Source organism: Impatiens glandulifera, chromosome 1 (assembly GCF_907164915.1).
Source record: "Impatiens glandulifera chromosome 1, dImpGla2.1, whole genome shotgun sequence".
NCBI classification, from domain to species: domain Eukaryota; kingdom Viridiplantae; phylum Streptophyta; class Magnoliopsida; order Ericales; family Balsaminaceae; genus Impatiens; species Impatiens glandulifera.
Window position 1 is genome coordinate 125,411,675 of NC_061862.1, and position 26,754 is coordinate 125,438,428.

At 35.1% G+C, this 26,754-nt stretch overlaps 1 protein-coding gene across 1 annotated transcript; it reads right to left on the bottom strand.

Annotated features, from left to right (window-relative positions):
• Positions 1–16,554: 16,554 nt before the first annotated feature.
• LOC124925554 (myosin-binding protein 7-like) lies at positions 16,555–17,773 on the bottom strand. The gene is made up of 2 exons (XM_047465592.1): positions 17,703–17,773; positions 16,555–17,574 (listed from the first exon to the last, which is right to left on the bottom strand). Exon 2 carries the CDS (start codon positions 17,520–17,522, stop codon positions 16,692–16,694), a length of 831 nt encoding a protein of 276 aa, XP_047321548.1. The 5' UTR covers positions 17,523–17,574; positions 17,703–17,773; the 3' UTR covers positions 16,555–16,691.
• Positions 17,774–26,754: the final 8,981 nt, after the last annotated feature.

A 26,754-nucleotide genomic window follows, 5' to 3' on the forward strand; every position in this document is an offset into this window, starting at 1 on the left:
GGATGATGTTTATAATGGATCGGTTAAGGAATATGAATAAACCGGTTTTGATTAAGGATTATGTTTCGGTTAGTAATAGTTCGGTTTTAGGGTGGGTAAGCAGGAAATAAAGAAAAGACACAAGATAAGATTTTTTATGCATGTTCGGAGCAAACTCTCCTACGTCACCCCTTCTTCTCAGATTATGAGAAGGATCTCCACAAATTTGAATGTTACAACACTCACAACTGCCGGATGAGCCTAACTCGCTACTCGTCGGTTACACCACTTCACTCTTAATGTAATACAAATAACTCAATATGATAACAATGCTTTCGGTAAATGAAACAATTATTTAGGATCGCGCGTGAGATTTCTTTCTCTTTCTTAATGTTTCAGAACCGTATTGAATGAAGTCCCTTCGTCTTCCTTTTATAGTGAATAATGTCCTAACGGTTATTTTCTTCTCTCTCCGTAGATTGGTCAGTTTGAAGCCATGCCGGTTCAGAGATGTTGCGTGCACGTTTCATCTTTCTGAAACTTGGCAAGCATGCATATACCGTTCAGGTATTGATGACGTGAGCGGCTTGCAGTTTTGGACACATGTCAAACATACACATTCCGGCTGTCTAATTCGGATCTTCGGATAAGAAGATCATCATTGTTTTTATCGCATGCTTCTGATCCGGATCTTATCTTCTTGCATTTTCCCACGAAGCATCTATTTCGTCATATTACGTCATCTTGTATTTTGAAATTTCCGGTTGATCTTCTCGTAATATGGTCCGACTGGGATTGAGAACCTTCTTGCTAGCCGGTCTGGTTGAGATGTTGAAGCTGGTTCCTCTTGATCATGACTTGATCATCTGGATCCGGATTACTTTGGTATATTCTCCAGCCGGTTTATGCGGTCTCTAGCCGGTAGCTTGATCTGTTTCTGCACATGAAAGTTGAGATTAATTTAGTTCTCTGGCCGTTTAAAATTAACTTACTTAATTTTTCTAACAAATATGTACGTTTTTATATTGTTATTTCCATTATTATTATTAAAATTTTGATACACATTTTTTTCAAAATAAAATATTGTGTAGATATAAAATTATGACAAATTTTAATTTAAAAAGTATTTAGTCTAATAAATAAAATAAATTGAGTATATAAAATTTATGAAAATAAAAAAAATATGCAAACCATTTTTTTATTTACAATTCATTATAATGATATACTATTTTATAGTTTTTATTTATTTTTTAAATTATACATAAATAATAGTTTATTAAAATAATATTTTAATTAAAAAATTAAATATCAATTTTTATAAGACATATTTGTTTTGAATTTGTAGCTTTCAAACAAAGATTAAATAAAAATCAAATATGCTGAAGTTCCTTCCTCGCAACTCATTTCTGGTGGACTTGAGGAGTTTTTCATACCAACCCAAAAAGTATCTGACTATGTAATCCTGGTATATATGCTCTGGCTGATCCAAACCATGAAATTAGCTCGGATGCAGCAAAGTACTAAAATAATGATGATAAATGTAAAGATTGTTGCCAAAATTTTGACTGATTTATTAGAGTTGGAAATGGAGATGGGAGTCAACAACTCTAATCATTAAGTGTTTTCAAATGTTTCTTTATTTATGCCTTATTGTTTGGATGAAAAATTGTTTGGCTTCTTGTTTGGATCAGGTCATTTGAGTGATTTGAAATATGTTGATGGTGAATGCAGATGGATTCAGAGCAGATTTGGCTCTTAAAGACTTTAAGAAGAATGAAATGGAAGAAGGTAGATAAAGAAAATGGAAACATTACATTTTTATTTCATTTGATAAAAATTCTAAAAATAGTACAGTTATTTGATATTAAAAATAAATTAATTAGTAAATATAACCAAGTTTTGAAAGATAATATAGAATAATTTTAGAAGATGTTAAATTTGACAAAATATTAAAGGATTAAGAGACTTAAGTCACGATTTTTTTTTTCCTTTTCAGTATAAATAAAATGTATGTTGCTCTCAATTAGATAAGAGTAGAGGAGAGAAAGTAACTATTGTAATTACTTTTAAGAAATAAAAGATTTTATAGATTTTTTTTTTCAAGTTTTTGTGAGTGATTCTCTCATAGTCTAACAATTTGTATAAGAGCGAAGCTATTACCACTGGAAGAACTAAATCTGACATTTCTTCTGCATCGTTCATGGCGGGATAGGCGAAGGATCTTCGCCGGTATCGACGTGCTGCAATTGCAGATTTCTCTCTCCATCAGTCAATCGAAGACGTGCTGCGATTGCAGATTTCTCTCTCCATCAGTCAATCGAAGATTCAGTAAACAACAAGGATTCAATTTGCATGAATCACGCATTCATTTTTATCGTAATAAAATCCTAAAGACATCTTCGACCTATTAGGGTATGCCGTAGACCTTATGAAAACTATGGAAAATATTCTAGAGAAAAAATTCTTAATTTTTTAATTTAATCAAATTTATTACAAATCTTTGGTTTTCCTAATTAATGGAGATCTTCTGTTTCCAGCATTAACGCAGATCTTCCATTCATTTCTTTGTAACAGTTGTAACGGCCAGGAGTAATGCAATATACTACTCCTTATTCCTGGCATGGTTTGAGATCACGAACACCAATCAGGTGTCGTATCATCACTAGTTTTGATGCTGGCAAAGCCTTCACAAGTATGTCCGCCTTCTGTTCATCCGTTCGAACAAACTCTACTTTGATTTGACTTCCTTCAACACACTCTCGAATGAAATGTTATTTCGTGTCGATGTGTTTTCTACGACCATGAAAAAACTGAGTGCAAGTGCAGACTTATTATCGACGTAAAACTTCACTGTCTTAGTTTTCGAACCACTTAGTTCGAACAACAATGATTTCAACCAAAGTGTTTGACACAATGCCGTTGTTGCAACCATGAACTCTACTTCACTTGAGGACAGTGACATTGTCTTCTACTTCTGAGAGTTTCACGAAACAAGACTATCATTAATGTAAAATGCCATGTTCCCGTACTTTTCGGTCATCACTAGTAGAAAATGTATAATTACCGAGGACTCTCACTGAGAGCAACCCTCCTCCCTCGCTGATATTTCTTAAACCATTGAGAGCAACGCTTCTCCCTCGTAGATACTTATTATTTTCAAGGGCCCTCGATTACGCCCTCGGTGAAATAGTTTTAATTTATCTCGAGACGCTTCCTTTCTTTCTTTCTTTCTTTCTTTCTTTCTTTCTTTCTTTCTTCTTTCTTTCTCCGATTCTGGTCTATCCTCCGCCCCAGATCCGATTACGCCCGTCCACCGCACATAGATCCGATTTCGCCCGTCCTCCACACACAGATCTGATTCCTCCACAGATCTGATTCCGCCCACAGATCTGCCATCTCATTTGTTCTTTCACTAATCCTTCTAGGTAATTCTTCTTTTACTATTCATTGTACATAATCAATCTGTCTAATTCTGGTATGTGGTTTTATTCTTAGGATGGTATTTGGTTTGGAAACTTGTACTGGTTCATGTCCCTCTAGTTCAAGAGATTTTTGGGTTGCGGAATAAAGCTATAAAGCCAAGACCTTTAAAAACTGGACGATTCTTTGATATTTACAACCGCATGGACGCCGCCCTAGATTCCACTTCATCTCACGTGTAAGTAAATCGCCTTCATTCTCACCAATATATATATATATATATATTTTGTATAGCTTTATTCTATAATGGAGATACGAGAATCGAGAATTCAGAACCTGTATCTTTGAATCAACAGCAGCCTTCAACTAAAATCCATATATATATAATCATCATCTGTTTTTTATGAACTGAAATCTTCATGTTAAAATTGTATGTTTAACGATGATATGATGTTGCAAGATGACTTCTTCTGCTTCTTCAACTAGTTAATTAGAAGAAAGAGTGTTATTTGTTTGAGACAGCAAATGACTGATTGTAGGATTGTGGAGAAAGCATCATAAAGGCTCTCGTTAATATTTTATAATTATTTTTGAGAGCAGTGCTAACGCTCTTGGTAACATTTAAAAGCCATCGCCAAGAGTCGTTCATTGCTCTCGGTTATAATTTATCTCCGAGAACTTAACATGCCCTCGCAAATACCTTTTTTTTCATCGAGACGTTGCGAAATCATTAATCGCTCTCAGAGAATTCTTTCACCGAAGGCATGTGGCCTTTCTCCGAGTGTTTTTGCCCTCCTTAATAATTTTTTTTACTAGTGCATCTAGGTCACATTCGAGATCATTGTCAGAATAACTCACTATTTCCTCATCACCACCTCTTTTTTGAAACACTAGACCTAAATGTATAGTGCATTGAAGGTATCAAAGCATCTGCTTCACTTCCTTGTGATGTATCTCAGTTGGCCTCCCTTAAAGTTCTCTTTTCGATATCCTCTCGTAGCCCGGCCATAAAAGTGCTACCAGCTCGACCGCTGGTGTTACGTCCATGACCCCTTCCTCTTGAAGATATAGGAGTGACGTCAATTGCAGAACTCATAGGGAATTTTGTTAAATCTTTTATTAATCATTGACCGATTTTGAGTATGACATGCTGTGTTGATAGCCTCTGCCCAAAGCTTTTGAACCACTCTAAAGTCAACTATCATAGACCTGACTGCTTCCTTAAGGGTTCTGTTTCTCCTTTCAGCTAAGCCGTTTTTTGTAGAGTTCTAGCACTAGACAACTCGTGTCTAATACCAGATTCCTCAAGATAACATGATAGAGTTCTGTTAGTGAACTCAGTACCCCTATCACTTCTAATTTTATTAACACTTACCGATTTCTCATTTTACACTTTTTTAAGCATTTTAATCAAATTAGGAGTAGCTTGATCTTGAGAAGCTAAGAAGATAACCCAAGTAAACCTAGAGTAGTCATTAATAATTAGTAAGGTATATTCCATGCCTCCTAAACTGGTTATTTTAATTAGACCATAAAGATCCATATGCAAAAGCTTTAAGCATATTTCAGATTGAATGTGACCTTTACTTTTGAAAGTTGACTTGATTTGTTTTCCCATCTGGCAAACAGAACAAACTTTGTCTTTAGAAAACTTTCATTTAGGAATACCTTCAACTATCTCTTTAGAACAAATAGAGTTAATAGTCTTAAAGTTTTAAATGGTTAAGTCTCTTGTGCCAAAACCACTTTTGATCGTTCTGAGCTATCATGCAAATAGGATTAGGTGACTTGTTTTTCTAGTTAACTTTATAAATGTTACCTATTCTATGCCCTATCAATAAGGTACTTCCTTGTGGATCCTTAACTAAACATGCTTGCTTATGAAATTCAACAATATATCCTATATCGCACATTTGAATTATACTAAGTAAGTTATAACACAGATTTTCAACAAGTAGCACATTGTTTATGGCGAGGTTACCATGGACAATCTTAACCTTGCCCACGGTCTTACCCTTGGAAATATCACCGAATGTAATTCTTGATCCAGATTCTTTCACAATGTTGGTGAGAAGCTTGCTATTTCCGGTCATATTCCTTGAGCATCCACTATCTAAGTATCATTCTGAATCCTCCAGGAAATTGACCTGTTTACCCTACAAAATAAAACTATTTACACTTTTTGGTACCCACATTTAATTGGGTCCGCGGTTGATCAGTCCTTTGGGGATCCATACTTGAGTTATTTCGATGAATCTCCCCGTGTTAGTCTTAATAAGTCTGCTTACATTAGGCTTGATATCTCTCTGTCTGTCTTCAGATGAGTCATAATATTTTGAGGATGAGTTTTGATAATACCTCTTTGAACGCTTGTCATGTTCATGTCCAGCCGACCGACTGACTTTCCTTCTCTCAAGACTAAGCCACCGTGACTTATCGGTTGACTCCACATATTTTAGTTCCTTTTTAGTTACTGACTCATCTGCATTGGGATTTGCTTGAGTGTCAGTTGAAGTACCCTTGAAAAAAATTATTTGAGGAAGTTTGTCTGTCTTGGGTTTCAACCTCTTGTATGACTTGTCTGGGTTGTTGTTGTCATAGCCTAGTCCAAACTTGTAGTTGGCAGGCCTTTGATGACTCGTTATCTGGTTGACTACATCCCCAGACTTAGTCAATGCAGCAATCACATAGTAGGTTCTCTCATTTTCCTTGGTCAATAGTTGAACTGTCTCCATGAGCTTCTCATTCTCAAAGGATAGTTCATTTGTTTTACCAGTCATGTTATCTGGTTAAGTTGAAGCAAAGACGGATAGTTTTTTGTACTCAATGACCATATCATTGAGTGCAATAACCAGGTCGTCTCGAGTGAACTCTTCAGAGGCAAAGTCAAATACCTCTTCATCATTGGCCATAAAGCATCTGACTTCTTCATCATCACTAGAGTCAAAGTCGCTTTGAGCCCACTTGCTTTTTCTCTCTTTTGCCACCATTGCTTTTTGATCCTTATTGTAGTTGGATGATTTATGATCCTCATTTTGTTTCTAATTAGTTGACTTCTTGTCGTCTCTCCTTGGCTTCTGACATTCCGACTTGTAATGACCTAAAGTGTCACAGTTAAAACAATGAATGTTAGCCTTATAATCATTTGAGTTGTAGTTGTTTTGGAAAGATGAGTTAGATTAATTCTTCCTCATGAATCTGCCAAGCTTCTTGACAAGAAATGTCATTGCATCTTCGCTGAACTGCTCAGCTGACTTGATGGGTTCAGGGACTGCTGGCTCCACAGATGACACCAACGCCCTAATTACATTCGAGGATGATGGTTCATCTTCATTCCTTGAATTCATCTCGAACTCATAGACTTTCAGATCATCGAACAAGTCATGCAGTTGCATCTTGTGGATGTTTCTCGACTCCCTCATCACGGTTGTCTTAACCTCCCAGGCACTAGGAAGAGCCCCCAACGCCTTGACTATGATTTCTTTATACCCATAGATCTTTCCCGAAATGGCAAGTTCATTGACAATGCTGGTGAAACGTTTATCAAATTCGTTCATCGTTTCTCCGGGACGAATTCTGATGTTATCGAACTTCTGAGTAGCAACCATGATTTTGTTCTCTTTGGTTTGTTCGTTGCCCTCATTGAGTTGAATGATCTTCTCCCATACTTCCTTGGCAGTAGTACATGCTCTGATATTTACAAACGTGTTTTTATCTAGAGTACCGTATATAACATTTTTGGCCAAATTATCAAGGTTGTTTTTCCTTCTATCATTATTGGTCCACTCGCATATTTCCTTCTCAATCTTAATCGGACCATCAGTAATGACATACCACATGTCATCATCTAGCGAGGCCAGACACACATGCACACGTAGCTTCCATTCAATGAAATCTTCACTTCGGAACATGGGGGCTTGTTGAATGAAGACATGATGATATTTGAATTCTTGAGAATAGAAACTGGCTGCTCTGATACCACTTGTTAGGATCGGGTACAATGATAGAGATGAGGGTCTGACTATGTTGAACGTGTTGTTTTTTGGGACAATTAGAATCCCACATCGAAAGATAATGGGAGTGAAAGAAGTTTCTTAGTATATAAAAGAAACTATATTCACAATTAGCATAAATCCCACATCGGAAGATGATGGGAGTTGGGGAAGTTTCTTAGTGTATAAAAGAAACTCTCCCCTCTTTGGTTTATTGCACCCAAATTTGTATCTCTTCTTCCTTATTAATTGATAGCCTTAGTGCTCGGAGACGTAGGCAATATTTTGGCCGAACTCCGTTATCAAATTCTGTTAGTGTTCTTTCAGTTTGTTTTCTTCTTTTGTGTCTGTTAGAGTTTTCCCCAATAAGTGGTATCAGAGCCGAAGGTTCGTCCTTGGCATGGTGGAGTCTTCAAAAGAGGCGTCAACTCCTTCGTCATCCTGGACGAGGACACCGATGTCGAATTTGAAGTTTGCAGTGGAGATCTTTGATGGAACTGGGCATTTTGGCATGTGGCAAGGTGAGGTTATATATTGTCTTTTTCAGCAGGGTCTAGATGTTGCTATTGAGATCGGAAAGCCAGATGGTATAAAATAAAAAGAGTGGAGTATCATGAATCGGTTGGCGTGCAGAACAATTCGGTCGTGCCTGTCCAGAGAGCAGAAGTATGCTGTGAAGAATGAAACTTCTGCACAAAATCTGTGGCAAGCATTGGAGGACAAGTTTCTGAAGAAGAGTGGTCAGAATAAGCTCCTTTTGAAGAAGCGACTGTTCCGGTTTGAATATCAATCAGGTACTACGATAAATGAGCATATAACTAAGTTTAATCAGTTAGTAGAGGATTTGTTAAACCTTGATGTTAGGTTTGAGGATGAAGATTTGGCTTTGATGTTGCTATCGTCCCTTCCTGATGAATTTGAACACTTAGAAACAACGTTACTTCATGGGAAGGGAAATGTTTCTCTTGATGCTGTAAGTTCTGCTTTATATAGTCATAAATTGAGAAAGCAGGATAAAATGATAAGCAAAGTAGGTACAGCAGATGAAGCATTGATGGTCATGGGCCGTCAGCAGAGCAAATCAAAAAGGAAAGGAAGAAGATCTTAAAGTAGAGTTGCCAAAGATGAATGTGCTTTCTGTCGTGAGAAAGGACATTGGAAGATTAACTGCCCAAAGTTGAAGAAGAAAGAGAAAGATTCTGAAGATGCGAATGTTGCAGAAAACAAAGGTGATGCAGATTCAGAATACTCTTTATCGATGTCACACACAACATCACATCCTGATGCGTGGATATTGGACTCAGTCTGCACTTATCATATGACACCAGTTCGAAAGTGGTTCTTTGACTTTAAGGAGCTAGATGGTGGAGTTGTTTACATGGGAGATGCTAATACATGTAAAATAAAGGGGATAGGTTCAATCAAGCTGAGGAATGATGACGGATCCACCATAATTATTAGAGATGTTCGGTACATACCGAATATGAAAAAGAATCTCATTTCTTTGGGGGCCTTGGAGTCGAAAGGCCTACATGTGAAATTGAAAAATGGAGTTCTTAGGGTAATATCTGGAGCGCTAGTGATGTTGAAAGCTATCAGGAAGAGTAATAATTTGTATTACTATCAAGGTAGTACAGTTAATGGGACATCATGTGTATCAACTTCCGGGAGCAGTAAGGAGTTAGAGGCAACAAAGCTATGGCATATGCGATTGGGGCATGCTGGTGAGAAATCTATGCAAACTCTTGTCAAGCAAGGATTGTTGAAAGGTACAAATGTTTGTAAGTTAGATTTTTGTGAACATTGTATTCTGGGCAAACAAAGGCGAGTAAAATTTGGCACTGCTATGCATAATACCAAGGGTATTTTTGACTATGTGCACTCAGATGTCTGGGGACCTGCCAAGACTCCTTCTCTTGGAGGTAGACATTATTTTGTTACTTTTATTGATGATTTTTCCAGAAGAGTTTGGGTGTTTACTATGAAGAACAAAGATGAAGTGTTTGAGATTTTTCTTAAATGGAAAACTCAAGTTGAAGACGAGACAGGAAGAAAGATCAAAGTTCTTCGAACTGATAACGGTGGAGAATACAAGAATGATCCATTCCAGAAGTTATGCCAAGAGTGTGGCATAGTTCGACACTTCACAGTCAGAAAAACATCACAGCAGAATGGAGTATCGGAACGTATGAACAAGACATTGGTGGAGAAAGTTCGATGTATGTTGTCTAATGCTGGGTTAGACAGGAAATTTTGGGCAGAAGCTGTGTCATACGCTCAACATTTGGTAAATCGCCTACCATCATCTGCACTTGGTGGCAAGACTCTATTAGAGGTATGGTCTGGAAAACCTGCAACTGATTATGATTCTTTGCATATTTTTGGTTCTACTGCATATTATCATGTAGTTGAATCAATGTTGGATCAACGAGGAAAGAATGCTCTTTTATGGGATTTAATACGAGAGTTAAAGAATATCGTCTCTGGTGTTTGGATACAAAGAAAACTATTATCAGAAGAGATGATACTTTTGATGATTATTCAATGTTGAATAAGGTAACACCAGACAAGATTGATTATACTCCGCATCAGGTGGAGTTTGAGCAGATAAAGATAAGCCCAACTAGAAGTGACTCTCCGACGACAGACGAAGAGTTAAATGAGGAAGAGGTTCTGACCCAAGAACCTTCAGAACAACGTGAATCAATTGCTGTAAATAGGCCAAGACGAGTTATTCAAAAACCAGGTCGGTTTGTTGACATGGCGTCCTATGCACTTCTAGTCGTAGATGATGTTTCATCCACTTTTTCAGATGTCAGTCGAAGTACTGAAAATGGAAAAAGGATAGGTGTTATGGAAGATGAAATGCAATCTATTCAGAAGAATGAGACATGCAAGTTGAAGCATCTACGAAAAGAGAAGAAGGCTATTGGTTGTAAATGGATCTTTGCTAAGAAAGAAGGATTTCCTGAAAAATTTGATGTTCGCTACAAGGAAAAATTGGTAGTTAAAGACTACGCTCAGAAGGAAGGAGGTGATTATAATGAGGTACTTCTTCTGTTGTTAAACACTCTTTCATTAGAATTTTGTTGGCTTTGGTAGCGCAGATGAATTTGGAGCTAGCTCAACCAGATGTGAAGACCGTAGACATACACGGTCATTTGAATGAGGAAATCTACATTTATCAACTAGATGGATTCAAAGTTGCTGATAAAGAAAATTGGGTTTGCAAGTTGAACATATCATTGTACAGGTTGAAGCAATCGTCGAGACAATGGTACAAGTGACTTGACAAGTTTATGATGGAGCACAAGTACACCAGAAGCAGATTCAGTTCATGTGTGTATTTGCGCAAATGGCAAGATGAGTCTTACATCTATCTACTCTTATACGTTGATGATATGTTGATAGCATCAAAGAGCCAATATGAAGTTAATAAATTGAAGGCTCAATTGGGTAGAGAGTTCGAGATGAAAGACATGGGGAAAACCAAATCTAATTGTTTAGATTTGGTAAACATCTTCCGCATTTGAGTCGGCGCTGAAGAGCGCCAATTGGAAGCACTGAAAAACTATTTTTAATATTGAAGATTAGTATTTGGATATTGTGCCAAGGTGGAGATTTGTTGTTTTTTGGCACAATTAGAATCCCACATCGGAAGATAATGGGAGTGAAAGAAGTTTCTTAGTATATAAAAGAAACTATATTCACAATTAGCATAAATCCCACATCGGAAGATGATGGGAGTTGAGGAAGTTTCTTAGTGTATAAAAGAAACTCTCCCCTCTTTGGTTTATTGCACCCAAATTTGTATCTCTTATTCCTTATTAATTGATAGCCTTAGTTCTCGGAGACGTAGGCAATATTTTGGCCGAACTCCGTTATCAAATTCTGTTAGTGTTCTTTCAGTTTGTTTTCTTCTTTTGTGTTTCTGTCAGGGTTTTTCCCAACAGAACGCTTACACACACTTCGTTTGATAGTAACTCTGTTAGAAGTTAATATTCGTTTCTATTCTACGCAAGCCTTCACAAACACTTGAACAAAGTTCAAGTGCAAAATAGTTTGTTTAGACTTGAAGTAATACGTGAATGAGATTGAAAGAAAGGAACACACGGAGCAAGAAGTTTTATGGATGTTCGGAGTAAAAGCTTATATGTCACCCCTTCTTCTCAACCTTGAGAAGGATATTCACTAGAAGATTTGGTTTAAATACAACACTTGTAAAAACCCAGTCGAACAACCAGGACTTAGTTAATGTCTGTTTTCGAACTCCTAGCACACTCACTCTGTTGAACAGAAACAAATTCTGTCAACTTACAATGCTGACTAACTCACACAGAATATGCAGTATGTAATACAATCTTAACACTCTAGCAAACTTGAAAGCTTTTAGGACTTTAAGAGCTTGAGAGAGTTGTGAATAGAAATGTAAAAGCAGTTGTTCGTTTAGAGAGACGTGAAAGCTTGTGTGTATATATGTAACTCGTATATAGACTTGCCCTCTGCCTTCTTCTTAAATAGTCAAACTGCAACGATCATATAACGGATATATTGCTTCATATGACGCCAATCCTTATTTGATTGGTTGAATTCCAGGAGAGTATATCGGAGAGGATCCTCTTTGATCTTGTCTGTACTTGGATGATAGTAAGCCAATAATTCATTAATGGGATTGCAATATACGAAGACGTATAATTTAGAAGGTTTGACTTGACTTGGTTCATAGTAGTCTTGCATGAATCTGATTCTGCTTCGGTGTCAGACTATGCATAACGAAAGATTAGTCGGGAAATAAGATTGACTAGGAACAATAATGTGCTTATCCAGAAAGATAAACTTGGAAGCGCCTTGTATCACCGAAAAAGTAACATGCCGGGTACGCTTAATAAAAGGCTGGATTGGTGAATTACCAGTTACGTTTAACATAATGCCGAATTGATAAAGTATCTAAAAATCAATTTGGATAAACTACCGGAAGCTCACAAAATACTGGACGCGTCTCTTTAAAATATCGGAATCACAAAATACCGATTTCATATAATACCGGATACGCCTTAATATAAAACCGAAATTGTAAACTACCGGATACGTGTTTCTTTGCAAAGAATCGAAATTGTAAAACCGGACGCGCTTTTCACATAATACCGAAGTTATAAAATCGGACGCGTGCTTCTAATATAATACCAAAGATAAAATACCAGATGCGTGCTTCTAATATAATACCGAAAATAAAATACTGGACGCGTGCTTCCAATATAATGTCGAACTCACAAACTACTAGAAGCATATACTACCAGATACGTGTTTATAAAATACCGATTTTACAAACTACCGGTTACGTTCAATATAATACCGAAGATAAAATACCGGACGCGTGCTTTCAATATAATACCGAAGATAAACTATCGGACGCGTGTTTGTAAAATACCGATTTTGGAGATAAAACCGGAAGCACCTCTTTTATAAAACTAAAGTTTGATCAAATGTCGGATTTGATCAACTACCGGACAACTTTCTTTTCCGATTTTCTTTAATCTGTACAATATTAATTTAGAATAATTTAGTTCTTATTTATACTAAGAATTGATTAACTATTTTATCTAACAGAAGGACTGCGATTCATTCTTCATTAGAAAAGAGCTCAAGAACAACGATTTAACATTTGAATTTTTTCACCTGATTTAGGCATTTTTACTTATGAAGAATGAAACAATTTTAATCCGATAGAAAACCTTCAAATAGGATATGGAATATGTCTACATCATCAAATAAAACTAGCAAGAGGTATGAAATGACATATGAACAAAATATAGAAACTCAAAGTTCCTATTCGATGTTGCATTATTCATGGCCATTATAATTGTTACAAAGAAATGAACGAAAAATCTGCATTAATGTTGAAATAGAAGAATTGCATTAATGAGGAAAACGAAAGATTTGCAATAAATTTGATTAAATTAGAAAATTAAAAGTTTTTTCTATTTAGTATAAATAAAATGTATGTTTCTCTCAATTAGATAAGAATAGAGCAGAGAGAGAGTAACTCTTGTAATTGTGTATAAGAAATAAAAGATTTTATAGAAAATTTTCTTCAATTCTTGTGAGTGATTCTCTCCCTAGTCCAACAATTGGTATCTGAGCGAAGCTATTACCGTTGAAAGAACTAAATTTGACATTTCTTCTGCATCGTTCATGGCGGGATAAGCGAATGATCTTCGCCGATATCGACGTGCTGTGATTGCGGATTTCTCTCTCCATCAGTCAATCGAAGATTCAGTAAACAACGAGGATTCAATTCGCGTGAATAACACATTCATTTTGATCGTAATAAAACCCTAGGGACATCTTCGATCAATTAGGGTATGTCGTAGAACTTATGAAAACTATGGAAAATATTCCAAAGAAAAAACTCTTAATTTTCTAATTTAATCAAATTTATTGCAAATCTTCCATTTTTCTCATTAATGCAGATCTTTAGTTCCAACATTAATTCATATCTTTCATTCATTTCTTTGTAACAGTTGTAATGGACAGAAGTAATGCAATATTCTCCCCCTAGTCCTGACCATGTTCGAGATCACGAAAAACGATCAGGTGTCGTATCATCACTATTTTTGATGATGGCAAAGCCTTCGTAAGTATGCTGGCCTTCTGTTCATCCGTTCGAACAAACTCTACTTTGATTTGACTTCCTTCAACACACTCTCGAATGAAATGATATTTTGTGTCGATGTGCTTGTTACAACCATGAAAAACTAAGTTCATGATGTGCTTATTTTGTGCGAACTTGTTGTCGACGTAGAGCTTCATTGCCTTAGTTTTCGAACCACTTAGTTCGAACAACAATGATTTCAACCAAAGTGTTTGACACAATGCTACTGCTGCAGCCATGAACTCTACTTCATGAGGATAGTGTCACTATCTTTTACTCCTAGGAGTTCCACGAAATAAGACTATCATTAATGTAAAATGCCATGCCCCTCGTACTTTTCTAGTCATTTAGGTCACCTGCGAGATCACTGTCAGAGTAACCCAGTATTTCCTCGTCACCACCTCCTTTTCAAAAACTAAACCTAAGTGTATAGTGTCTTGAAAGTATCAAATCACCTACTTCATTGCCTTGATTGTAACTCAACAAAGGCACCAATGGAGCATAAAGCTCAACTCTATAAGGATCCCGAAGGACAACCGATTGATGTCACTGAATATCGAAGAGTCATTGGTTGTTGCGCTATCTCCTTCATATAAAACAAGATTTTTCTTATGATGTTGGTGTTGTCAGTAGATTCATGGAGATGTCAACTGAGATACATCACAAGGAAGTGAAGCATGTGCTTCAATACCTTCAAGGCACTATACACTTAGGTCTAGTATTTCGAAAAGGAGGTGGTGATGAGAAAATAGTGGGTTACTCTGACAACTTAGATGAACGAAAAAGTACGGGGCATGGCGTTTTACATTAATGATAGTCTTGTTTCATGGAACTCTCAAAAATAGAAGACAATGACATTGTCCTTATGTGAAGCAGAGTTCATGGTTGTAGCAGCGGCAACGTGTCAATCACTTTGGTTGAAATCATTGTTGTTCGAACTAAGTGGTTCGAAACCTAACGCAGTGAAGCTCTACTTCGACAACAATTTTGCACTTGTACTCATGAAAAAAAAAGTTTTTCATGGTTGTAGCAAACACAACATCTCGAAATATCATTTCATTTGAGAATGTGTTGAAGGAAGTAAAATCAAATTAGAGTTTATTCGAACGGATGAATAAAAGGCCGACATACTAACGAAGGCTTTGTCAGCATCAAAACTGGTGATGATGCGACACCTGATCGGTGTTCGTGATCTCGAACCACGCCAGGACTAAGGGGGAATGTTGCATTACTCCTGGCCGGTACAACTGTTACAAAGAAATGAACGGAATATCTGCATTAATGTTGAAAACGGAGATCTGCATTAATGATGAATAAAATTTATGTTGCTCTCAATTAGATAAGAAAATTGAGAGAGAATAACTCTTGTAATTTCTTTTAAGAAATAAGAGATTTTATAAAAAAAAAATCTCCAAGTTTGGTAAGTGATTCTCTCCCTAGGCGAGCATGAAAATCCGAACATCTTTTTTGAACTTTTGTTAAATATTTTAAAACCCGTCTCAATATCTAATGGGTGTCTTGACAAGTTTTAAAACACTTATAGAAGGCTTGGTAATAGTTGTTCTTGAACTAAAGCTCAAGACCAATGATTTAACATTTGAATATTCTCACCCGATTTAGGCATTATTTTATTTAAGAAGAATGAAGCATGAAGCGATTTTTAAATCGTTAGAAAGATTGCAACTATGATATGGAATATGTCTACATCATCCAATCAAACTAGCAAGAGTTATGAAATGAGATATGAACAAAAATGCAGAAACTCAACGATGGTTCACCGTGGCTTGGGAGTTGTTGACCCTTATCGCGTTGACCCCGGGTTGAACAAGCCCTGTTCGACTCGGTTCTTTGTCGGGTTACCAGGTGTGTCCCTATGCTAACAGTGGACAGCTTAAAATTTGGTTGTTTAGGAGAATTTATCAAAATTATTTTTGATGTTTATACATTCGTTCAAACCTATAAGAGCCATGCAAATGGTTTGAGTTGTACTGTTGTGACTTGTGAGTAGGGACGGCTAGAATTAGAAAGGTTTGAATAATGTAAGGAAAAAGTATAGGTAATTTGAACTTAATGTAATTTTTTTTTTAAATGTATATTTAGAGAATCAAACTCAATGTAGAATTTACACTTTTATCTTAATATGTTAGACTACTACTCCATTATAAGTTTTAAAAGAATTAGACACAAAAATGTTGAGTAGGTATTAAGTTTTTTTAAATTTAGTTTATGTTCAGTACAACCTCTACATAGATCCGCCCTTAATTGTTGTGCCTTATCGAGATTATAATATATTTGGTTGAAATTAAGATCATACCAAATCCATAAAGCCATAATGATCTTTGTCAATAGATCTTGAAGCTTGTTCTTCTGCTTCTTAGAATAAATGGTTTGCAAAAGAGAAAAATCTAGCAAAAGAAGAAGAACAAAACCCACAAACAAAAATGCTAAGGAGGGAAACAAAATAACTGAGACTTGGCAAAAAAACAAACCTAGAAAGGCACAAATTTAACAAACAAACAATGTGCTGCAAAGGTAAGCATTATTAACAACCGATCAATAATCATCTATGTTTTCCCTATACAAGACATCCAAATAAAACCCAAACCAACAACAAACCCCAAATCAAACCAGCAATAATATAACCATCATCAATTCATTCTAAAACTAAATAGTCCAGTCAAGAAAGATGAACAATTGAATCCATCAGCTGCTGCTTCTTTTTTCATGTTTCTTATCTCCAACTCAATTGAGTTTAGCTTTTCTTGCATCTCCTTCCAAATCTTATTCATCTCTTTATCTTGACATGATTTCACCACACTCATTCCTCTATCTTCACCTTTCATCTTTTCATTTTCACTTTTTTCTGGAACTTCAAACACATCAAGAACAAGGGTTTTCTCTATTTCATCATCCCCATTAGTTGTTATTGTTGTTACCTTCAAACGTTCATCTAGTTTCCTTATCTGTTCCAAATAAGAACTCATATCATCCGGTACTTTCTTCTGATTGCACAATTTAAACGGAATCGAAGGCATGGAGTTTCTTCTCAATCCATTCTCAACAGAAGTTACACTTTCATTTCTTTGCAGCAAATATTCAGGAAACTTGGTCTCACTTACGCCTAAATCGCTGCAACCCATGCTTATAAGCTTGTAACGATAAGCTTGGAGTTGATATTCCAATGAAACAATCTCCATTTCCTTCTGATAAATAAGATCTTCAAAATTAGCAAGAGATTCCTCTGTATGACACATTTTCTCTTCAGCTAATCTCTTGTATTGAACAGCTTCCATTTTCACCGCAGCCTTTTCTCCCTGTAAACGAAGAATCATTGACAGGGCCTCACTCGCCGCAGTAGCAGATGATTCTCTTTCCACATCTAGTTCTTTGTAGAGCTTTTGGAGAAGATTTTGTTGGGAATTGAGTGTTTCTCTTAAATCACTTTCTGATCTTGATAAATTAACGCTAATTTCTGCCATTGTTCTACTGCTGTCTCTCAACAATAAGAAACAGAAATTTCTACATCCATATCTGATCAGGAAATCGATCAATCAAGAGAAGGTATCAATAAGACAATAACTAGTCAAGATCTGATCTTTCTTCTCCATATGGGGGAAATAAAAGTTATGATGAAGTGGGAAGTGATGAGAAATGAATACCTGAAATGGGGCAGAAGAAAATTCCTCGAAAAGGCAGATGAAAGCTTGAGATCGAAGAAAAAACCCAGCAAGGTTTTGGCTGAAGAAATGACAAAACTTTTAGATGAATGGATTGATAACTAATTCAAAGCATTTATTTATTATTTAAAACGGTTTTCTATTTTGTCTTTTCACGCATGGAATAGAAAATAGATTCCCATTACCAATCCAATTCAATGTTTGATTAAATTATAAATTTTTATGTTTTAAATTCAACTTAAAATCTGCTGATAATAATTTTTTTAATTAATTTATAATATTAAAAAAAATTTAATAATAATAACACTTTAAATATTACTATATCTACAATCATTTATTACTTTACCAATATTTAAAAATTAATTATGATTGTGATTTGATAATATTAATTTTCAAACAAAAACTTATCTTTGGCTTTAAGTAATTGTGATTTTTTTTTTATTGTTTTTTGGAATTTATTTTAGGACTTGTTTAAAGTTAGTTATTTTGGTCATATTCATTTTGGATTAATAATTTATATTATAAATAATTAATTAAATGAAAATTTTATTTTAATAATTTTAAAACATTTTTAATTATGTTTTTCACTCAAACTATTCCATTTTTATACTTGAAACCAAAATGTTATTTGATAACTGATTCAAATAATCCATAGATCTAATCTAACCAAACTAATCTAATGGTCAACTTTTGTATAATTAATAACTAAATATTAAAATCATTTTACATAATAATCCAAATAAACTAATTCTTAATTTAAAAAAGTGTTGTTTTTTTAAAGAAAAAAAATTCAAATTGTTCGTGATGGTCACTTATCAGCTTTTCCTTGAAAAGATAAAATGAAAGATGTGTCAACTTTAATCTATTAGTTTGTTTATTAAGAGAAATAGAAGTATTCAATGAATGATGAGATAACAAGTCATGATGACACGTGGGGTCTCAACCCTTGATTTTAATTAGCTACAAGAAAGGGATAGACTTTAAATTAGATTAAGATTAGATTTTAGAAAAAGAAAAAGTTATGATTAGATTACCCCAAAAAATTCCTTTGAATAGGTTATTGAATTCCAACGGCTATCCATTGCCTTTAAAACAATTTTTATTTGGTAAGATGTGTTTGTTTGCAAAAATTATAAAGATATGGAAAAAGATAGTAATATGAAATACCATTTTTTTTTTAGAATCTATATATATATATAATGATACTTAATTTTTAAAGTGTCCGGATTGCCGGGTCGAGAGTTGTGGTTAATTTGGATATATGTGAGAGTAAATGGATACTTGGGTCGGATTGTGGATTGACCCGCCCATAAACTTAAAACGGTTAAAAATAAAATTAAAAATGTTATAGGTATGATTCGAACTTGCAACCTAACAAAACAAGTACAACCTTTTAACCAACTAAATTAATAACACTTTATATTTTAAATTCAACCCAAAATTTGATAAACGTGTGATATTTTAACAATATAAGTTCAACTTTTTAACTAACTAATATATATATATATATATATATATATATATATATATATATATATATATATATATATATATATATATATATATAACGATACTTAATTTTTAAAGTGTTGACCCGCTCATAAAATTTTTACCGTAATATTTTTTTTCACGGTTTTTTATATTATTACTCGTGCAAATGCACGGAATACATGCTAGTATATAAATGTTACTCATCAGATTTTTTAAGGTCTTTCATTGTCATTCTTATTCTTAATTATAGCTAGGATTTTGTCTAACTTTAATTTATGACTCTCCCACTTTTGAGATTTTAATGAAATGAAAAATCGTTGTTTAGTCGCCTAATTATAGAAGATATGTATAACTCTAAAATAATATAATAAGTTTCAAGATACTATTTTATTTGTTGGTTTTGAAGTTTCAAAAGGGAAGTAATTAAGATATTTGTGTTATTCTCCAACTAATAAAAATGTTTTCACCTGTTGAATGAATCATGTAAAATCTTATCAATTAAAGAAACAGTCTAAACAAGACCTAATAGACATAATGGGCACCTACTTTTGTTTATGCTTTCTACTTTTGACTTTGATATGATAAAATAATTATAAAATTATATGTCCAGATTTAATATATTTAAAACAGATTAAATACTAAATTTATACATAAGGTTAATTTTAAGTCTCAAATTTATTCATGATATAAAAATGAGTTGTTTATATGCTAAGAGGTCTCATATGCTAGCAGCTAAACATTGAAAAATCTCATATTTTATAAATGATTGGTATTAACAAAGTCGAGTTAAGTTTTTGTCAATCACGTGGCTATTTTTGTTTTCTAACAACTACTTACTAAAATATCAAACAGACTTAATAAAAATATACCCTATTCCTATTATCCTAATCTCTTTCTCTCCTCTAATATTATTTATTATGGAGTTCTTTGGATCTTCCCGATCGGAGGGAAAGAAGTAAATTTTGATGGGACGTAGAAGGCCCGACTAATCATACGTGCCATGCCCAACAGATGGAGTTCACGATTATTGTCGGTCCTGGTATTTCTTTATCGAGCGAAGAGAGTCTATCGTCTACAAGCCCCTCTATTGCATTTATGTGTGTCGAACATATCGATGGGAATACGAGGCAAATAACAGTCGGTATTCGACAAAGGGGAAGCAACACCGACTCGGAGGAGAGAGTTATAGATGAGCCGAACGTATACGTGGATTAATAAGAGAAGATCTATCGAAAACTTATGATTTCATTAGAGTACCTCAAGAGGAGATAGGGTTTTCTTGAGTACCTTATCAAGAGATATGGTTTGGTTATTTATTGAGTGATAGGATTTTGTTTAAGGACCTATCGAGGGATAGAGTTTTATCATGATAATGTACAAATGATCATTGTGCTTGTTGACAAACAAGGCTTGGATACCTATTGAGGGAGAGAGTTTTGAGATACATATTCAAATGATAGGGTTTTGATACCTATTCGAATGATAGGGGTTACATATTCAGATGATAGGGTCTGAGCAAGTTCATATACAAACGATCGTTGTGCTTGTTGACAAACAAGGCTTCAATACTATCAAGAGATAGGATTTTGAAATACCTGTTCAAATGACAAGGTTTTAGGTCGGATTATGTATGAATGATCGTTGTACTTGTTGACAAACAAGGCTTTGATACTATAAAGAGATAGAGTTTTGATATACCTGTTTGAATGATAGGGTTTTGGGTCGGATTATGTATGAATGATCAATGTGCTTGTTAACAAACAAGGCTTGACATTTTTGTGAATTGGGAAATATACCTATTGATGAATATGATTCTGACCGGAGTACCTATCAAGAGATAGAGTTTTTGTTTTGAGATATTTGGTTGTAGTGATGTTGCAAGAGGTGATACCTATCGAGAGATAGAGTTTTAGTGAAATCGTATATAAACAATGTCTCGACCTACTAACAAATATGATTTAGTCAGAGAATTGTGTACGAACAACGTCTCGACCTATTAACAAATATGATTTAGTCACGGAGTCGTGTACGAACGACGTCTTGACCTAATAACAGATAGGATTTAGTCACGGAGTCGTGTACGAATGACGTCTCGACCTATTAACAAATAGGATTTAGTCACAAAGTCGTGTACAAACGACGTCTCGACCTTAATAGGATTTTGTCATGGAGTTGTGTACAAACAATGTCTCGACCTAGTAAAAAATAGGATTTAGTCATGGAGCTGTGTACGAATGACGTCTCGACATATTTGTTATAACGGATGCGAGAACAATGATAATAATAATAATAGTAAAAGACAGAATGAAAGCGACACCCGATTTAACGTGGTATCCAGCAAAAGTGCTGACTAATCCACAGGCAGAGCCACTGAAAAATATTCCCCTATAATCGTTAACACGGATTATAGATACTCAATAGTGCAAGAGAAAACTAACACCCAAGCCTTTTATTTATAGGGCCAGGTCAAGACATTTTTCTTGCTCACTTCCTATGTGGGACAAACACCCAAAAATGAATATTCTAGGCAAAGAAACCAACAATGTTAACAAATATGATTTAGTCCGGAGTCGTATACAAACGATGTCTCGACCTATTAACAAATATGATTTAGTCACGGAGTCGAGTACGAACGACGTCTCGAACTATTAACAAATAGGATTTAGTCACGGAGTCGTGTACAACCGACGTCTCGACCTATTAACAAATAGGATTTAGTCATGGAGTCGTGTACGAACGACGCCTCAACCTATTAACAAATATGATTTAGTCATGAAGTCATGTACGAACGACGTCTCGATCTATTTAACAAATATGATTTAGTCACGGGGTCGTGTACGAACAACGTCTCGACCTATTAACAAATAATATTTTTACGAGGAGTGATAAGGGAGAGAATTTGGGAGAGAGAATGGGGGAGGGAATGACGTGTTATCATATCACTGGCTGGAAAAAGTATAAAGGGTGGGGAGAGAGAAAAGAGAGAGAAAATTTGTTGTTTTTTCAGCCAATCAGATTGCGCCACGTCATTCCCTCTCAAATTCACTCCCCCAATCATTTCTCTATTTTTACTGGATCATGTACATATGATCTCATGTCCTTATTGACAGACAATAGCTAATAAATAATTTTACAATTGATCTCTATGCTTGTTAAAAACAAGGCTTACAATAGAATCATGTACAAATGATTTCGTGTATCTATCAATAAATAGGGTTTGGGATACCTAACTACGATTAGGGTTTGAAATGGGATCTTGTACAAATGATCTCACGTACTTATTGACAAATAGAGTTTAGTAACCTAATTACAATTATGGTTTTTAGCAAAATCGTATACAGACGCTCTATCGCACACATTAATAGATAGGGTTTTGGGAACCTAATTACAATTAGGATTTAAACGGGATTGTGTACGAACAATCTCACGTACCTATCAACAAATAGGGTTTTTAGCGAAATCGTATACAAACGATCTATCACACCTATGAACAAATATTTTTTGGGAACCTAATTACAATTATGGCTTAAACGGGATCGTGTACGAACGATCTCACGTACCTATCGACATATAGAGTTTAGATACCTAACTAAATTAAGTTTTTAGCAGAAACGTATACCAACGATCTATCGCACCAATCAACAGATATAGTTTTGGGAACTTAATTATAATTAGGGTTTAAATGGGATCGTGTACGAACGATCTCACGTACCCATCAATAGATAGGATTTAGATATTTAACTACAATTAGGGTTTTTAGTGGAATTATATACAAACAATCTAATGCATCTATCAACATATAGGGTTTTGGATACTTAATGAAAATTAGAGCTGAAACAGGATTGTGTACGAACGATCTCACGTAATTATCGATAGATAGGGTTTAGATACATAACTACAATTAAGGTTTTAGCGGAATTGTCTATAAACAATCTATCAATAGATAAGGTTTTGGATACCTAATAACAATTAGGGTTTAAACGGGATCGTGTATGAACGATCTCACGTACCTAACGATAGATAGGGTTTAGATACCTAACTATAATTAGGGTTTTTATTAGAATCGTATACAAACGATTTATCGCACCTATCAACAAATAGATTTTTGGGAACCTAATTACAATTAGGGTTTAGATGGGATCGTGTACAAATAATCTCACGTACCTATAAATAGATAGGGTTTAAAGACTCGATTTTACTTATTTTCTTTTACCTTTTAAGGAAATATTTCAACAGAATCCTTGTTTCCCTTTCTTTTCCAAAATGTCCTTCGCAACTAGTTGAAACTCGTTAGTTGGAGATTTCAAGCATTATTTATGGACAGATGACTTATATTTTTGGACAAAAGAACATTTTTTTGTTCCTAGTTCCTATCTTCCTTTTTTCGAGATTTGAATGAACCTTGATCATTCTAAATGAATCATGACATTTTTGGATCAGAAACGTATTAAGTTTTAGGTTTTGAATATCTTTTTCGTCCATTGTGATGATTTTTCTTTCATCAAAGAATAAGATTTCTTTTTTCCCAACTTTCGAGATATCATCAATAAATTCGATCTCGTTTATAATCGATTATCCATAATCATAACCCTCAAGGAAGGTGGTCAACCTTTTAACATTTCGATAAAAAGAGTGCAACTTATTTTTGGTTGCTCGGCCCTAAACCAAATTTCTTGAAGTTCCAACTCATGCAAAAAAAAATTGGAGAGGTTTTATTACTTTTTCCATTTTCTATTTTTTTTTTCTTTTGTTGGCTCGCGGGTATATTTAATAGAATCGATACATCATTTTCATTGTCATAACAATCAATACTAGAGTCTAGATAGGTAGTGGATGGTGATTTCAATACCTCAACCACTTGAGTCGTATTCTTTTTTTGTTCCCGAGGTATATCTGGTAAAATCGGTACATTCTACTCTTGATGTAACAATCATGACTATAGTCTGAGTGAGCATAAATGGTGATTTAAATACCTCGCACAGGAACATTTTTATTTTTATTTTTACAGATTTTGGGGTTTATTCTGGTTCTCTTTTTAGAATTTTCATTTTTTGTTTTTTTCTTCTCTAAGCATGAGTCTCAAACCACTTATTCTTGAACAAAAGTAACGATGAGGTGTCATTTCTAAATTTGGGTTTTGGGCCTTACTTTTATGGGGTTTATTTAGTTTTTTTTCTTCAAAAACCTTCGATGCAGGGTTACTCTCAGGATAATCGCCTACAAACAAAAAAGACCTTATGATTGTCATCTCTTAAATCGGGATCATTGTGAAATCCTTGTTTTTCTTTCTGAGAATATCACTCAAAAGGAAGTGATATTCTTAGTTTTGCCCATACTTGTTTTCTAAAATCCAACACATTGGCTCTAGGATGAGATTAAGGTTTTCTTCTTTTTCAAGAGATTTTCTTTCTCTCTTGAGGAAGTAACTAAGAGTTTTGTTTATGTAAGTGAGACCGGGCCCATAAACATGCAGGTTGCCTACGTATCTTCTCTCCTTTATTTTTTTGCACAGAAAAGAATAAGATCTATGTAGTTCAGACATGAGTTCTTTATCCATGTTTCAAGTTATACAAAAATTAGGATTGGATTCTGTTGAAATAAGCTTCTTTAAAGATCAAGCTTTAAACTGTTTTGCGCATGTTTGATATTATACAAAATATCTTTTAAGTGCATCGAGATTTCTTGGTGCAATGAACTCTTCACCTTCTATGTTAGATAGGCAGATAACTCCTCCAGCGAGAATTTTCTTAAGTAGGAAGGGTCCTTCCCATTGAGATCGAAACTTGCCCCTAGAGTCTAGGAGTTCCCGGGTTTGTTTGAGGACTAGATCACTTCATTTGAGGTTTCTAGGTTATACCTTCCTATTGAAGGTATCTGTTCTGCGTTTTTGGTAGGCTTGTTTTACACAAAGCGTTTAACCTCTTATCCTCCATTAATGTTAGTTGGTCATATCAAGATTTGAGTTAGTCTTCTTCTATGACGTGATTTTAGTTAGAATATCGATTTCGATGGGTTGTAAAACATCCATGCTGTAAACTAAAGAGTACGGAGTTTCGGTCGTCGAAGTTCGAGCGATCGTACGATATCTCCATAAGGCATATGGCAGTTTCTCGTGTCAGTCCTTATACGTGTTGGTCATCTTCTTGATAATCCTAATCACGTTTTTGTTTTCTGCTTAGACCGCATTATTGGTTTAGGATATATATGGCGATGACTTATGCTACTTGATATTGAACTCATCGAGCAATTACAACACTTTTCCTTATAAGTGTTAACCATTGTCTGAAATCAGGGCATGAGGAATTCCATATCTGGAAATAATGTTAGTTCGGATGAACATTGCCAATTGAAGTAGGAGGTTGTTTCATCCCATCTAGTGAAGTAGTCTATAGCGATGAGTATGAACTCGTGTCTATTTGACGCGTGTGGATAGATTTTCCTGATAACGTTGATGCCCCATGTGGAAAAGGTCCAAAGGGATGTCATCTTGTTTAGGAGTGAGGTCGGCATATACTTTATGTTACCATAGATTTGGCACTAATGAGAGTTCTTTACATGGTTTACACGTTCTTGTTCGAGATTTTGCCAATAATATCCCAAACAGAGTATTTTCTTAGTTAAAGCCATTCCATTCATGTGTAGGCCGCATGTCCCTGCATGTACTTCTTCCATGATTCTTTTGGATTCAGGACTATCTATCTAGAGCATGTTTTGACCGTCGAAAGATCGACGATAAAGTCTATTGACAATCCAAACGTAGTTGGTGGAATACTAGCGTAAAGCCCTTTGTTCCTTAGCTCAGAAATGAGAAGGATATTCTCCATACTCAATGTATTTCTAATAGTATCGTACTAGGGTTTAGTAGTATTCTCACAGGAAGTGATTTCTCCCATTTCAAAAGCAGGTCGTTGCTTTTGTTGGATTTTCAACGGTTTGACTTTGATTCCGCTAAGGATATTAGTCATGGTTTCCAAAGTAGCTAAAACATTCGCGAAGTAGTTTTGGCTTCTTGGAACATGAACAAATGATACTTGATTGAATTTGTTCATAATTTTGGTCAAGTGAGTGTGGCAGGGTTTCAAGTTTTCCCCTTTCATTTTCCATGTGCCATTGGCTTTGGATATAACCAAGTTACAGTCTCCAATAACTTCTAGCATAGTTGCCCCTTTTTCATATGCCAACTTGAGACCCATGAGGCATGTCTTGTATTCGGCCTCGTTATTGGTGACGAGATATTCGAGCTTTATCGATTATAGGTTGTACGTTCCTTTCGGTTCAACTAACAAAATTCCAATTCCATATCCCTACTTTCCGAAAGCTCCGTCAAACATCAGTTTCCATGTGTCGGATGTTATACTCATAATTCCCTCGTCGGGGAATTTGAGTTCGTCCTCTAACTTAATAATTATGGGTTGGTCAGCAAGGAAGTCTGCAACAACGCCTCCTTTGATAGAATTTTGTACCGTCTAGGTATATCGTATTTGGATAACATCATCATCCCCTTAGTAGCCTTGTTGATAGAAGAGTTCATTGGAACAAGAAA